General features: G+C 49.7%; 1 protein-coding gene across 4 annotated transcripts in view; it reads right to left on the reverse strand.

Annotated features, from left to right (window-relative positions):
• The window catches only part of ADD2 (adducin 2), a 97,720-nt gene that overhangs the window by 9,254 nt on the left and 76,011 nt on the right, over positions 1-12,455 (reverse strand). For all 4 annotated transcript variants that reach the window (XM_038384900.2, XM_043503179.1, XM_043503180.1 and 1 more), the window contains 6 exons: positions 10,194-10,370; positions 8,795-9,052; positions 7,584-7,703; positions 6,756-6,845; positions 5,400-5,565; positions 4,889-5,017 (listed from right to left, as the gene is read on the reverse strand). In XM_038384900.2, coding sequence (XP_038240828.1) covers positions 4,889-5,017; positions 5,400-5,565; positions 6,756-6,845; positions 7,584-7,703; positions 8,795-9,052; positions 10,194-10,370 — 940 coding nt within the window. The remainder of the gene's footprint in view (positions 1-4,888; positions 5,018-5,399; positions 5,566-6,755; positions 6,846-7,583; positions 7,704-8,794; positions 9,053-10,193; positions 10,371-12,455) is intronic.

Genomic DNA, 12,455 nt, shown 5'->3' on the forward strand with positions numbered 1-12,455 from the left:
ACCGTCTCTGCTGGGGTTGTTCCTGTGATTAATTGCAATGAATGAAGGTGACAGAATCTGACCCTCAAGATGTAATACAATTTAGAAAACATTAAGGCTTGTCTATGCAGGGACTAAGGGTATGTCTACCCTTCAAGCTGGGGTGTGGATCCCAGCTCAAAGAGACATACCTGTGCTAGCTCTGAGCAAGCCTGTGCACTAAGAATAGATTGCAGCTGAAACTAGGCACTCTGAGTATGTATCTGCTTGAGAGGATCCCAGGATCTTGAACCGATGGGCTCTTAGCCACTGCCGCATCCATACCACCACCTGACAACTCGTGACTGAGGAACTGGGAGCCTGAAGGTGTAACATTCCACTAAGTGCACCAGCCACAGGGACCTGATTCGAGATGCTCTGGAGTCCCTGATTAGGCCAGGTACGCTATTGAAGCCTGGATGAGACACGAGAAGCAGTCTGTGTGACAAGGTGGATCCTGGCTTGCTGCTGCTACAGCCCCTGCTGTCCACTACTTGGCTCCTGGCCTCGGTCCTCAGTTCCTGACTTTGATCCTGCTCTGTTCCCGGCTCCTGCGCTCAGTCTTATTCTAGTCCCTGAACCTCGTTGCTCTGCTTTCTGACTGCTCTGGCTCCAACCCTAGGCAACGGCTCTTTGTTTCTGACAGAGCACTGATCCGTGGCTTTAGCTCCTGTTTCCTGTCTGACTTTCGGCTCTGACACATGGCTCCTGATTTCAGACTTGCCCATTGATCTCTGGTTCCTGAACATTGTGCTGCCTACCAGCCAGACTGCCCATGTCCCAGGCACTAGCATGGTTTTCCACAGCCCCTGACACTGTCCGAGACACTAGGACACCCCTCCACTCACGCTGCTGTGTTAGCTTGATGAGAGGTGAGGTGAGTATGTCTCCTCAAACTCCCAGGTCAAAGTGTAGACATATCCTTTGTTCACGGCAAGCCAGGGTCTGAATGTACTGTGCACTAGCCTGCCATGGACTAAATCACCACACGGACCCAACTACCATGCACGCCAAGTTCCAGAGTGCACTTTGATGTGCCCCAAATCGCACCACGGAAGTTTTAGTGCACGGTAGTAGAATCCACATCACGACTTAGTGTGCCGCAGGCTAGCACACTCTACGTTCATGCCCTGGCTTGCCCTGCACTAAGTCTCTGCGTAGACAAGCCCTTACTTCCGTCCCTCCCATCACAGGAGACTGGTCAGAGCCGAGAAAGCTCCAAAATCTGAAGCAGATCAGAGTCCATCTGTACTTTTGACTGAATCAAGCCCTAAGATTGTAGCCTACTTAAAACAGTAACAACCATCACTACAAAAAGAAAAGGAGTACCCGTGGCACCTTAGAGACTAACAAATTTATTAGAGCATAAGCTTTCGTGAGCTACAGCTCACTTCATCGGATGCATTTGGTGGAAAAACCAAATTTTTCCACCAAATGCATCCGATGAAGTGAGCTGTAGCTCACGAAAGCTTATGCTCTAATAAATTTGTTAGTCTCTAAGGTGCCACGGGTACTCCTTTTCTTTTTGCGAATACAGACTAACACGGCTGCTACTCTGAAACCAACCATCACTACGCAAAGGTATGTCAGTCAGCGGCTGGAGTGAGAAGTACTTTGGCGAGAGAAGCCCAGTGCTGAGTCCTGAGAACGTAACTCGTGTAAGAATTCAGCCACACATTTCCAAGTAAAGAAATAATGCAAAAGGGTAGTAAGCTGGCTAGAAGAAAGAAAGTAGCTTCAGCTCTCAGACAGGCTGCATATTCAGTACAGTTGGATGAAATTTTTCAGCTCAAACTAACCCCTCCTCCCAAAAAAATGCAGATTTGGTGACACCAAGACATTTCACGAGATGTCAGTTTCACCAAATTGGTTTGGTAGGGGAAGAAAACAAGTAAAAAATATTCTGAAAAAAATCTTTGCCTCTATAAGATGCTCTCACATTAAGCGGCATGAGGAACACAACACTGCATCACCCCCAGACTCTGCATTCTGCAATATCCTTAAACATACACGGCTTGAAACCTGCCCAGACTCTGGTCTCCTGCGTGGCAAAGAGGGAGCTGCTAGGTGAAACGGTCCCTAGAAGTATCTATAACATCGACTTTTTCATTTTACCATCCCTGACCCAAGTAATGACTTTCCATCAGAAACCTCATCAAATTTTAGAGCTTTCTTTTTTCCATGCTGTCCTTTAGGGCATTAAAGGCATAAACTGTGTGTGCAACAGCAGAAAGTGATATGCACAATGGGAAGCAATGGGGAAAAGACAGAAGAACTACAAGAAAAGCTGCTTATAGCAAGCGTAAGTTGCTTTGCTGGCCAGTTTTGATGCGGGTCATTTGAACTCATAGTCATTCAGATGGCCACTGTTGGTGTTTTGAAATCAGTAAGCTAGGACAAAGCTCTGCTCTCAGATCTGCCTGGCAGATCTTGAATCCTATATTCCATTCCTCCCCCATGCACAGATCCCCCACTGATAGAGTGGCAGATGTCCCGATTTTACAGGGACAGTCCCGATATTTGGGGCTTTGTCTTACATAGGCACCTATTACCCCTCACCCCGTCCCGATTTTTCACACTTGCTGTCTGGTCAGGCTACCCACTGAGCTCTGCGGAAGGTCTGTGAACAGGGCAAGAGGAAAACTGTCAAGCCCTCCTGGGTAGAATTTTGTCCATTAAGCAGATTTTGTGATTTTGGTGCGGTGCTCTTGAGGGTGGGAGATTCCTTCTACAAACACCTGAGGCTACAGCTGGCTCCTTTTTACAGTATTCAGGACTATCTTTAGGTGGAAGAGAGACAGGAGATAAAAATGGGGCATAAAAATAAATCCTTCTCAAAATCTTGAGCAAGGAAAAAGTCAGGGCAACTCTTCTGAAACAGCATATAAGAAAGGAGCTTTTCTTAATCCCTCTGAAGTGAGAAGCATCAGCATCTTAACAGAGGTCTAAACCACACAGTTGGATGGTCAAATCAGCACACAGGCAGGTGAAGTGGGAACTTTCGAGTATCAGTGCTTACATACAATGGTGAAGATTTCTAGAGAAATGACAGATAGAATTGATGATGATAATAATAATAATAATAATGCTTTGCTCTCGTGTAATACTTTCCCACAGTAGATCTCAAAGTGCTTTACAAAGCAGGTCAGTAGCATTATCTCCATTTGTAAAATGGGGAAACTGAGGCATAGAGGGGAGAAGTGAGTTGCCGTAGGTCACCGAACAGGCTAGGGGCTGAGCGAGGAATAGAACCCAGGTCTTCTAAGTGCTGCTCTGGTGCACCATCCAGTAGGCCACCCTGCCTCTGAGCCTAAGCGCTGACTGGAACAGCCAAATGCAGAACATGCAGGTTCTATTAAGGTGCCCAACATGTGAAAACTGGTGCCTATCGGTCTCCCATACAACTAAAGACGGATACTGGGCGAACTGAAAGCTAGCACATTTGGATGCTTCTCCATGGAGCTGCACCCTGCTGTGAACATATTGGAAGATTTTCCCCACCCACCCTCTATCTCCCCTGTGAGAAGCATCCCACCTCCCGCAAGGTGATGGTATGCGAGCTTAGAAAACAGCCTCTCTATACTTACTACAGTGACAAGTATTCAGAATCAGAGGTAAGTCCTTTGATGAAAGCAACACATGGAAAGAGAAAGGAAGAAATTGTGGGGACAGACATACACCAACACAATGAGACACAATGCGACACCATGAGAACAATAAAAAACGTAACGCCACCACATTGACCCTCATGGACCCGGGCATGTCTTTGCCTAGGACAGCCAGACCTTCATTGTCTCCAGTGATCTGCGCATCTGATCCGAGGAGCATGCTAATAACTCACACTATTTCTCACCTCGCATTATGCCCAGCTACTGATTAACACAACGCTGACGTGTTTTGATTTTATCTATCTGATACCCTCTGATATTATGTTACACTGAAATCCAAGGCAGGAGATTAATATATACACACACACACACACATACACACATATATACATACACACACACACACATGAACGGCAAGAAAAACTGTTTATAGCAAGCGTAAGTAGCTTTGCCGGCCAGTTTTGATGCTGGCCATTTGAACTCATAGTCATTCAGGTGGCCACTGTTGGTGTTATAATTATCCTAATTGGATTTCATATATATGTAAGAATTGGGACATATATATATATATCCTGCCTTGGATTTCAATGTAAGAGCAAAGGCAACATAATACCATCATATATATATATACACACATATATGTACGTGTATGTATATATATATGTGTATGTATAATGTTCTGGAATCTTTGGGACCAACTCACACACACCTGACTGACCCAAGCCCACTGGAGTTAGTAGACAGACTCCCATTGATTTCAGTGGGGTTTGGATCAGGTCCATAGCCAGCAGTTTCTTACTACACGTATTGTTCTGCTCACTGGTTGCGCCTTGTTTCAAGTTGGACTGCCAATTCTTTGGGGCGGGGGCTGTGTCTTTCTATGAGTTTGTACAGCGCCTAACACAATGGAGAGCTTATTCCAGGTGAGGGCTTTGGGCATGGCTGCCGTGCAAATAATAAAGACATAGACATATCTTCGTTCCAAAGACCTCGTGTGATTTGTGGGGACAAAGGTGGCGCAGAACTTATGGCCATAATAACCCACCCTCCTTTTAACAAAGAAAAGGAGGCCTTCCCACTGGTGGAAAATGTCCCTACAAGCCTACAGTGTGCTCAGATCTTGCTGCACATGTGACAGGGCTCAGGTTTATCCCAGGATGTGACTGCAGGAACACTGCTGCATCCACCCTAGGCAGTACCCCCAAATGCTCCAATTCCTGCCATGCAGCATAACCACCGCCTGGCACAGAGGCTCAACTTACCGTCTGAAGACTTGGCGGGGGACACGGATGGGCTCTTTGGTGGCGACTTTGTGGGGCTTTGCTCCGGGGAAGCGGAGAGGGACTTCACCGGAGAAGCCTGAGATTCTTCCACGCTCGCATCTCTCTCACCTAGGAGCAGAGAAGACATCCAAGTGCTATGTAAAAAATGGGGGATGGGATCCCAAAAGACACACTCCCTGCCTGTCTTCTGGGTACGGCTAATTGGAAAGATTTCCTCCACGCCTGAATGTTTTGAAGACGTATCGGTTTCCATAGGAAGGGTTTTCTCAGAGCGCCGTACATACACAGGGCACTGGCTAGGGATGTGGGAGAGCCAGACACAAGTCCCTGTTCTGCTTGATTCAATCTGGGAGGAAAAACTCTGCTCTGAACCAGACAGAGCAAGGACAAGAACCTGGATTCCCTGGCCAGTGCCCTAGCTAACCCCTCGCAACATACACACACTTCACGTGACCGAACAAAGCCATGGCCGCTCCCTCCGGTTATTTACCGTCTAATCCCAGTTTCTTTCTTTCCACTTCTTTCTTGTACTCCTCCAGCTCTTGGTCGGTTAACTGGCTGAACGGGTTGGGGGGCTCTGGCTCGGTCGGTATCTCCTCCTGGGATACTTCTTTTGTCTCCGTGTCTGCTTTGGAAGCCAGGTTACTCTCCGCAGACTGAAACCAACCGCAGACACAACATTGCACCATCAGCACGAGGGCTGGGGATACGGTTTAGTGGGTTTTATTGCCCATCTAACTTAAGCTAGCGATCCTCTTTTGTCAGGGACCGAGGCTCAGTATTCTAGGAGCCCAGCCCACGGTTTAAGTGTTTGTTCTCACAGATGCTGATCCTGATCTGAAAGGAGCCCAGCCCCATGTCCAGCAGAACTGGTGCAATTCCACCATGCACAAGGGGAGCGGGTTATGGGGAAGGCACATAACCTCTGAGTGACATGAACTCAGCTCCAGGGCAGGAGGAATACCTTAGGGGGCTGCCATGGGGGGGTTGGGCTAGTGGATCCATTACTCTGTGTCTCCACTTGATACTGCCAGCCATGGAGTTGGGGCACAGTGCAGCTTTAACAGGGTGGGGGCAGCTCCACTCCAACTCTGAGCTGGGAGAGAGGCCCCCACACTTCAACACCAACACATCGTCATTAGGATTCCCCTGATCTGAGCTCCACAGCTGGAGCTCGCATGTTTATTCTGCAGAGAAGGACCAGGGGGTTATGGTGGACGAGAAGCTGGATATGAGTCAGCAGTGTGCTGTCGTTGCCAAGAAGGCCAACGGCACATTGGGCTGTATTAGTAGAAGCATTGCCAGCAGATCGAGGGAAGTGATTATTCCCCTCTATTCGACACTGGTGAGGCCATATCTGAAGTATTGTGTCCAGTTTTGGGCCCCTCACTACAGGAAGGATGTGGACAAATTGGAGAGTCCAGCAGAGAGCAACGAAAATGATCAGGGGTCTGAGGCACATGACTTACGAGGAGAGGCTGAGGGAACTGGGGTTATTTAGTCTGCAGAAGAGAAGAGTGAGGAAGGATTTGATAGCAGCCTTCAGCTACCTGAAGGGGGGATCCAAAGAGGATGGAGCTCGGCTGTTCTCAGTGGTGGCAGATGACAGAACAAGGAGCAATGTTCTCAAGTTGCAGTGGGGGAGGTCTAGGTTGGGTATTAGGAAACACTATTTCACTAGCAGGGGGTTGGACGAGATAACCTCCTGAGGGCTCTTCCAACCCTAATCTATGATTTTATTCACCCTTAACCCACACACGACTTCTGCCTCAGTCGGCAGAGAGCAGGGATGTTTACTGCTCTGTAACATTCCCTGTGAAGCTAGTGCCTTCGTTAATAAGAGTACCGGACTCCTGCTCTTCTCTGCTATCACGCTGGCTAAGAGCTGGGACTGGGGTCCTGCCGATTTCACATCCTGGCGGTTTTGCTCCCGAATCTGTGGGTGAAAAATCAGCCAATAAATAAAAAGAGCTGAAATAAAAGTCTAGCCTTGCTGGCTTAGGGGCACGGTAATAGAGTGGTCCTTGTATTGCCACTGCTTTGCACCTCGGAGAGTCATTTACACTTGGGCTAAGGTAGCGTAAAAAGCTCTTTGCACCAGTATCAAGGAATCAGAGAGTCAAGCGCAGAACCTCTGTCTCCTTGGCTGCCCATCTGAATCCAGTTTAACTTAGTAGCGACTGAATGCTCTTACCATCCAACGCCCGGTCCTTGGCCTACGTGAAACGAGTCAGCATGTCTCAGCCCCGTTCCTAGAGGACAGGGAGGTTGAGCGTGACACTGGCACTATCTGGAACTTCCGTCTCAGCCAGGAGGCCAAGCAGCGAATGGGTCACCCAGTGAATCTCCCTCTGACCTAGGGGTGGTTCATTCCGAACAGGGCTGAATCGTGTTTACAAGGCAGCTCTGGGGAAAGGGTATATGGCAAACTACCCTTGTGCCTGCTTTGGTGGTGAACAGAGGACTTCAAAGTTGCAAGTCTGGACCTCACCACCAGCACTAAACTTGTTTACATAAAAGGAAGTAAAAAGGAAGTGGCTATTCTGTTTCCCCACCAGCTCCAGGAAAGTCAGGCCACTGGAGTCTCCAAGGAATCTACTGATTCTCGGCCACCTGGAAACTAAGACCTGTCGTAGAGCGTGGGGTGACGAGAGACATCTGAGAGCTGACACACCTTGTTCCTCATTTCCAGCACTTCCTGTGGGTCTGTGTAGAGAGGCACAAATTGGTTGGGGTTTTCTATTCGGATCGGGGTCCCGCTGCTGGCTTTTTCCACCTCATCAGCCTTCATCCACTGGCCCGTACCAAGGATAGGGTAGGGAAAGAGCAAAGAAAATGCATCAAGCCCGGAATTGCACTATCAGATCCAGGAGAAACATGGGCCCAGCCTATGAGTTTCTGGCCCATCACAGAATTTCAGATGTCCCAAATTTTGTAGACATTCAGAGCTGGGTAGAATCCCTTATGGAGAAAGGAGCCAGCTGCAAAATTCAGGAATCTGAATTTGGATTCAGATCTAACCCACCCCCTTCCCTGATGTTCAAGGTTTTGGTTCAGCCCATTCGGGTTCAATTCCACCCATCTGGATTCTGGTGTGTGCAGCTTTAGGGTTTTGCCTTGACTTGTGTCTAGTAAGCAATTGTTAAATCCCTATCCAAATGTCTATCTAGCTTAGGAACTTGTAGGGCCCCCAGTACCATAGCATCTCCCCACCTTTAATGTATTTCTCCTCCACGCTCCTGTGAGGCAGGGCAGGGCTATTATCCCATTGTACAAATGGAGAACTGAGGCTAAGTGACTTGCTCAAGGTCACACAGGAAGTCAATCGCAAAGTAAGGGATTGACCGGGTGTCTCCAGAGCCCCAAGCAAGCACCCTCACCACTGGCCCACTCTTCCTGTCTATGCCCCAGGTGACTTTACTCTGTTGGAAACCCCAGCTGTTTAGCGCATCTTTCAATAGAAGAGGAAGGTGAACATTTTTATACAGACCAGTTGCCAATTTTGTGAGGGTTCCCGTGGTACCTTTTGCTGCTGGAAAGCAGCTTTGCTGTCTGGAACCCGAGGGGTGGTTTTCAGTGATGTGTGAACTGGTTTGAATATAAACTGCTCCTTCCCCCCAAAACCTTCCCCTAAAACCTGAAGGTAACGATTTACAGGCTTTCCTACTCTGGTCCTGGCCTGAGCCCCAGTTACTCTGGGAGAGGCCGTGCTTGGGGTATACCGAGTCCAACCAGAAATATCATGAGAACATCGAGATCGGCTCCAAGCATCTACTGGGCCTTTCAACTCCTTACCCGCTGGGCTTCGCTGTTTTGGAGGAAGTTGGCCATGTTCCTTTATGACAGTGCCTCAAACCCAGCACACAAAGCGCATTTCCCCCTTACCGTGGTCTTAGTCCGCTGGCTGCCCGCGCTTCTCTGATTTTCCTCAGCTACGTTCACCCGTAGGTAGGTGTTGGGCGTGTTTAGCCAGCGGGTCTTCTCCTTCTGCTGCTTCTGGGCATGCTGTCGGAGGGTGGCGATGGGCGCACCCTCCTCCTCAAAGACGAATGCTGTGACGGTGGCAGGGATCAGCACATCACTCTTATGCTTGGTTTTCTCCTGCACAAAGGGGTGCCGATACTTGTAGCCTGTTCGGTAACCCTGGAAGGACACAAACAGAATGTTTCTTTACTTGGAAAACTCCAGGGCAGAGGTTCCCAAACTGTGGCGTGCGCCCCCCTTAGGTGGGCGCGGAGGGACGTTCGGGGGTGTGGCTGGGGCCCAGGAGGGAATATCACCCAGTTCCACTCCTGGCCCCAGCGCCGCTCCTGGCCCCAGCTCCGACTCCTGACCCTGCACCCAACTCCAGCTGCTGGCAGCGCACCCAGGGTCCTGGCTGCTGGCCCCACACCCAGGGTCCCGGCCACCAGCTGTGGCACCAGCCACTGGCTCCCTTACCCAAGTCTGCGTCCCCTCCCTGAGCCACATCCCTGACTCCGGGAGGGGGGTGCAGACGGGTTGGGGAGTGCGAGGTTAAAAGTTTGGGGACCACTGCTCTATCTATTAGGACTGGGCAAAAAATGGGGGGGGGAAGGTTAGAGAAAAATGCCACGGGGTTCAAACCAGATCTAGTGCTTGATTTGATTCTGCTTTTTCCCCTTTTTGCAAAACCACTGAAATTTTTATTAACATTTTTTTGTCTACCCAAATCCTGGTTTTTAGGAATGGTTTCAGTGAATGAAAGGTTTGATGATGACTGCAACAACATTTCTGATACAAGAAAATTTTAAAAGCATTGCAACAAACAAACAAACAAACAAACAAACAAACAAACAAACCCCAGTTTAAAATTTAAGATTGTCGCATTTAGTGTTTTCGAAAAAAGGCCATTTTGTTTTGAAACAATTCTTCATTCAAGCATTTTTGGCCAGCTGTGCTATCTGCCCAACTCCCTATGGTCAAACAAGGGCTATCTACAACCTAGATCTTTTCCTCTTCCCTCCCAAGACTGCTGTAAAATCGCTCCCCCAGAAATAGGAAGAGAGCACTCATGATGCCCCGAAATGGATCTGTAGTCTGTTCAGCTGCAATGCCTGACGTTTCGAGGCAGAATCCTTAGCTGGAAAGCAAATTGTTTGTTTGGCCTGGGACACATCCCATGAGATGCTGAAGCTACGTCTACACTGCAACTGGAGATGTGATTTGTAGCTTTGTATAAACCTGCCTGGACTAGCTCCAGGTGGGCAGAAGGGGAGTGTGGAGAGCGAGTAAGGGGACACAGCTAAATTGGCTGGAGACTTACCAGGTTGTCCAGCATTCTCATGAGGGCCTCAAACTCATGCTCTCCCAGGCGGCTCTTCTGCATGGGTCCGAACGTGCTCCCGGCCCATCGGACTGACCCAACGTCATGGGGCCTGTACTTCTCCCGCTCCAGCACAATCAGATTCTCCACTCCCCCAGCGCTAGACAAGGCAGAGACCTAGAGCAAAGCACAGAGATTATAGCAACACAGGAGCAGCTGGAGAAGCCACTGAGAAAGGGCCAGGTTCTTGGTTATGCGCCACCCCCGTTTGCTCTGCAGAAAGGGGAAGGATTCCAGCCAGCAGAGAATTCCCTTGGTGGAAGGGAGCTCTTGAATGGAATAAAGCCACTACCGTTGACTCCTGCAGCAGCTACTCGCCAGCCCAGCCTGTGGGGCGTGCCAGAGTTACCCTACACCACTGGTCCCCAAACTTTTTACCTTGCACCCCCCTTACCCCTGTCCGTGCCCCCCTCCGACCCTCTGGAGCCAGAGATGCAGCTCTGGGAGAGGGGGGACACAGACAGGGGTAAGGGGGATAAGGCTGGGGCCACAACTGGGGGCGGACGCAGGGCTGGGAGCAGAGCCCCGGGCACAGGGCCAGCAGCTGGGGCCAAGAGCAGAGCCCCCGGCGTGGCACCTCACCAGGAGTGGAGCCTTGGGCATGGGGCTGGCAGCTGGGACCAGGAGCGAAGCTGGGTGTAACTCCCTCCCGGCCCCCCATGGGGTCTAGCCCGGGCCTCCCTGAATGGAAACGATGTCCCCTGCCCTGAACAGTTTGCCATGTGAGACCCTAATCCTGCAAGCATGCATGTTACTCATGCACCCGGATGGTTTGCAGCATCGGTCTCAATTCATTTATTTGCTGATGACCTTTTCCTCTCCTCAGCTGACGGCACTGAAATATCTGCTTGCCGCTTGTCCCAGCATTGCCGTATTTCAGAAAGCCTAGGTACACATGTAACAGTCCCAGACCCCAGAGCGCTCCCCGCCTGCCAGCTACAGAGGCAGAGCGTAGGCCAGTTTGGAAACAAAGCCAAGCACCCTCCGGAGTCACTGGGCATTCAAATGCCGCTATTGTGCTGGGGAGTTAATGACTAGGGAGTAATGAGCGGGGGGCACAGAGGAGAGACAGGAAACAGGCAGCGGGGCCCATGAGTAGCAGCAATATCCCAAAGCCCTTTGTCAACAAGGCTGCACATGGGAAGAAGGCAGTCTGCAGAGGGCATGTATTCCCAGCCCATCACCTGCAGATGGCTCCTGGGCCAGGCCTCAGCAAGCACTGCTGACCTGGTTTTCCCAGCTAAAGTAGGTCGATGTGCAGAGAGGAGGACAGCGGCATTTATAATAAACGACACTGATTGCAAGCTAGCTGCCTAACCAGCTCAACCAAACCCGCCGCTTCATTACAGCCGCGCCAGCACTGTGTGGGAAGAGCGGAGCAGGAGAAAGTTATCATCGTCATGTTGCATATTCAGGCTTTGCTGTTTAAAAAAGCCACTGTTTAAAAAATCAAAAATCGAAAGCCAACCCACAAAGGAAATCTACAGTAGCTGTAGGTGAGGCTGCAAGAGGTTTCGCTGTAGGCACGGAGCCAGGGAAGAGATTTGAGCACTGATGTCTTCAGCGATTCCAGTGCTTATAACAGTGCCAACCTCTGAGGATTGTGGCATCATCACAAACATGGCCATATCACCCCTGAGCAGCTGGACGACTCTCCTTTCTTAATGCAAACCCTTCCTACAGACCGGATTACTCCATGTGGCCAACAAGAAGCTATTAACAGTCCAACCTCTGTTTATTCCCTTTTCTGTTCTTCCCAGTGCCTCCTGCCGACTTTGGCTGGTTTGTTCAGATCGAGACATTGCTGTATTTTTTTGTGTGCTATGTTTATGGGGATTTGGGAAGGGGGAAGCCTGGTGAGGGTTTGAGTTGGTGACAGAACTGGGGGCGTTTGTCTGTTAACATTCTGGGTGACTAACGTTGATTACCCAAGGGAGGTTAGGTTTCTAGATGTGCTGATTGATATCATTATCAGATAGAATCACGTTTATGACAGTCATGCCCCTAAGGACCAACCAAGAGAGGGTCTCCTCTGTAGTATTCCCCATTCCCTGCCCCGAAGTGCTTACAAGGGAAACACCAAGACAAACACGGGGTGGGGGAAAGGCCATAACACACAAGCAGAGTGAACAATGTGGTGGCAGCCAATGTCATGTTCCAATTTTGAGTTTAGTTAGGAGGGGATCAGCTAAATGGAAAGAA

This window comes from Dermochelys coriacea, chromosome 26 (genome assembly GCF_009764565.3).
Source record: "Dermochelys coriacea isolate rDerCor1 chromosome 26, rDerCor1.pri.v4, whole genome shotgun sequence".
NCBI classification, from domain to species: Eukaryota; Metazoa; Chordata; order Testudines; family Dermochelyidae; genus Dermochelys; species Dermochelys coriacea.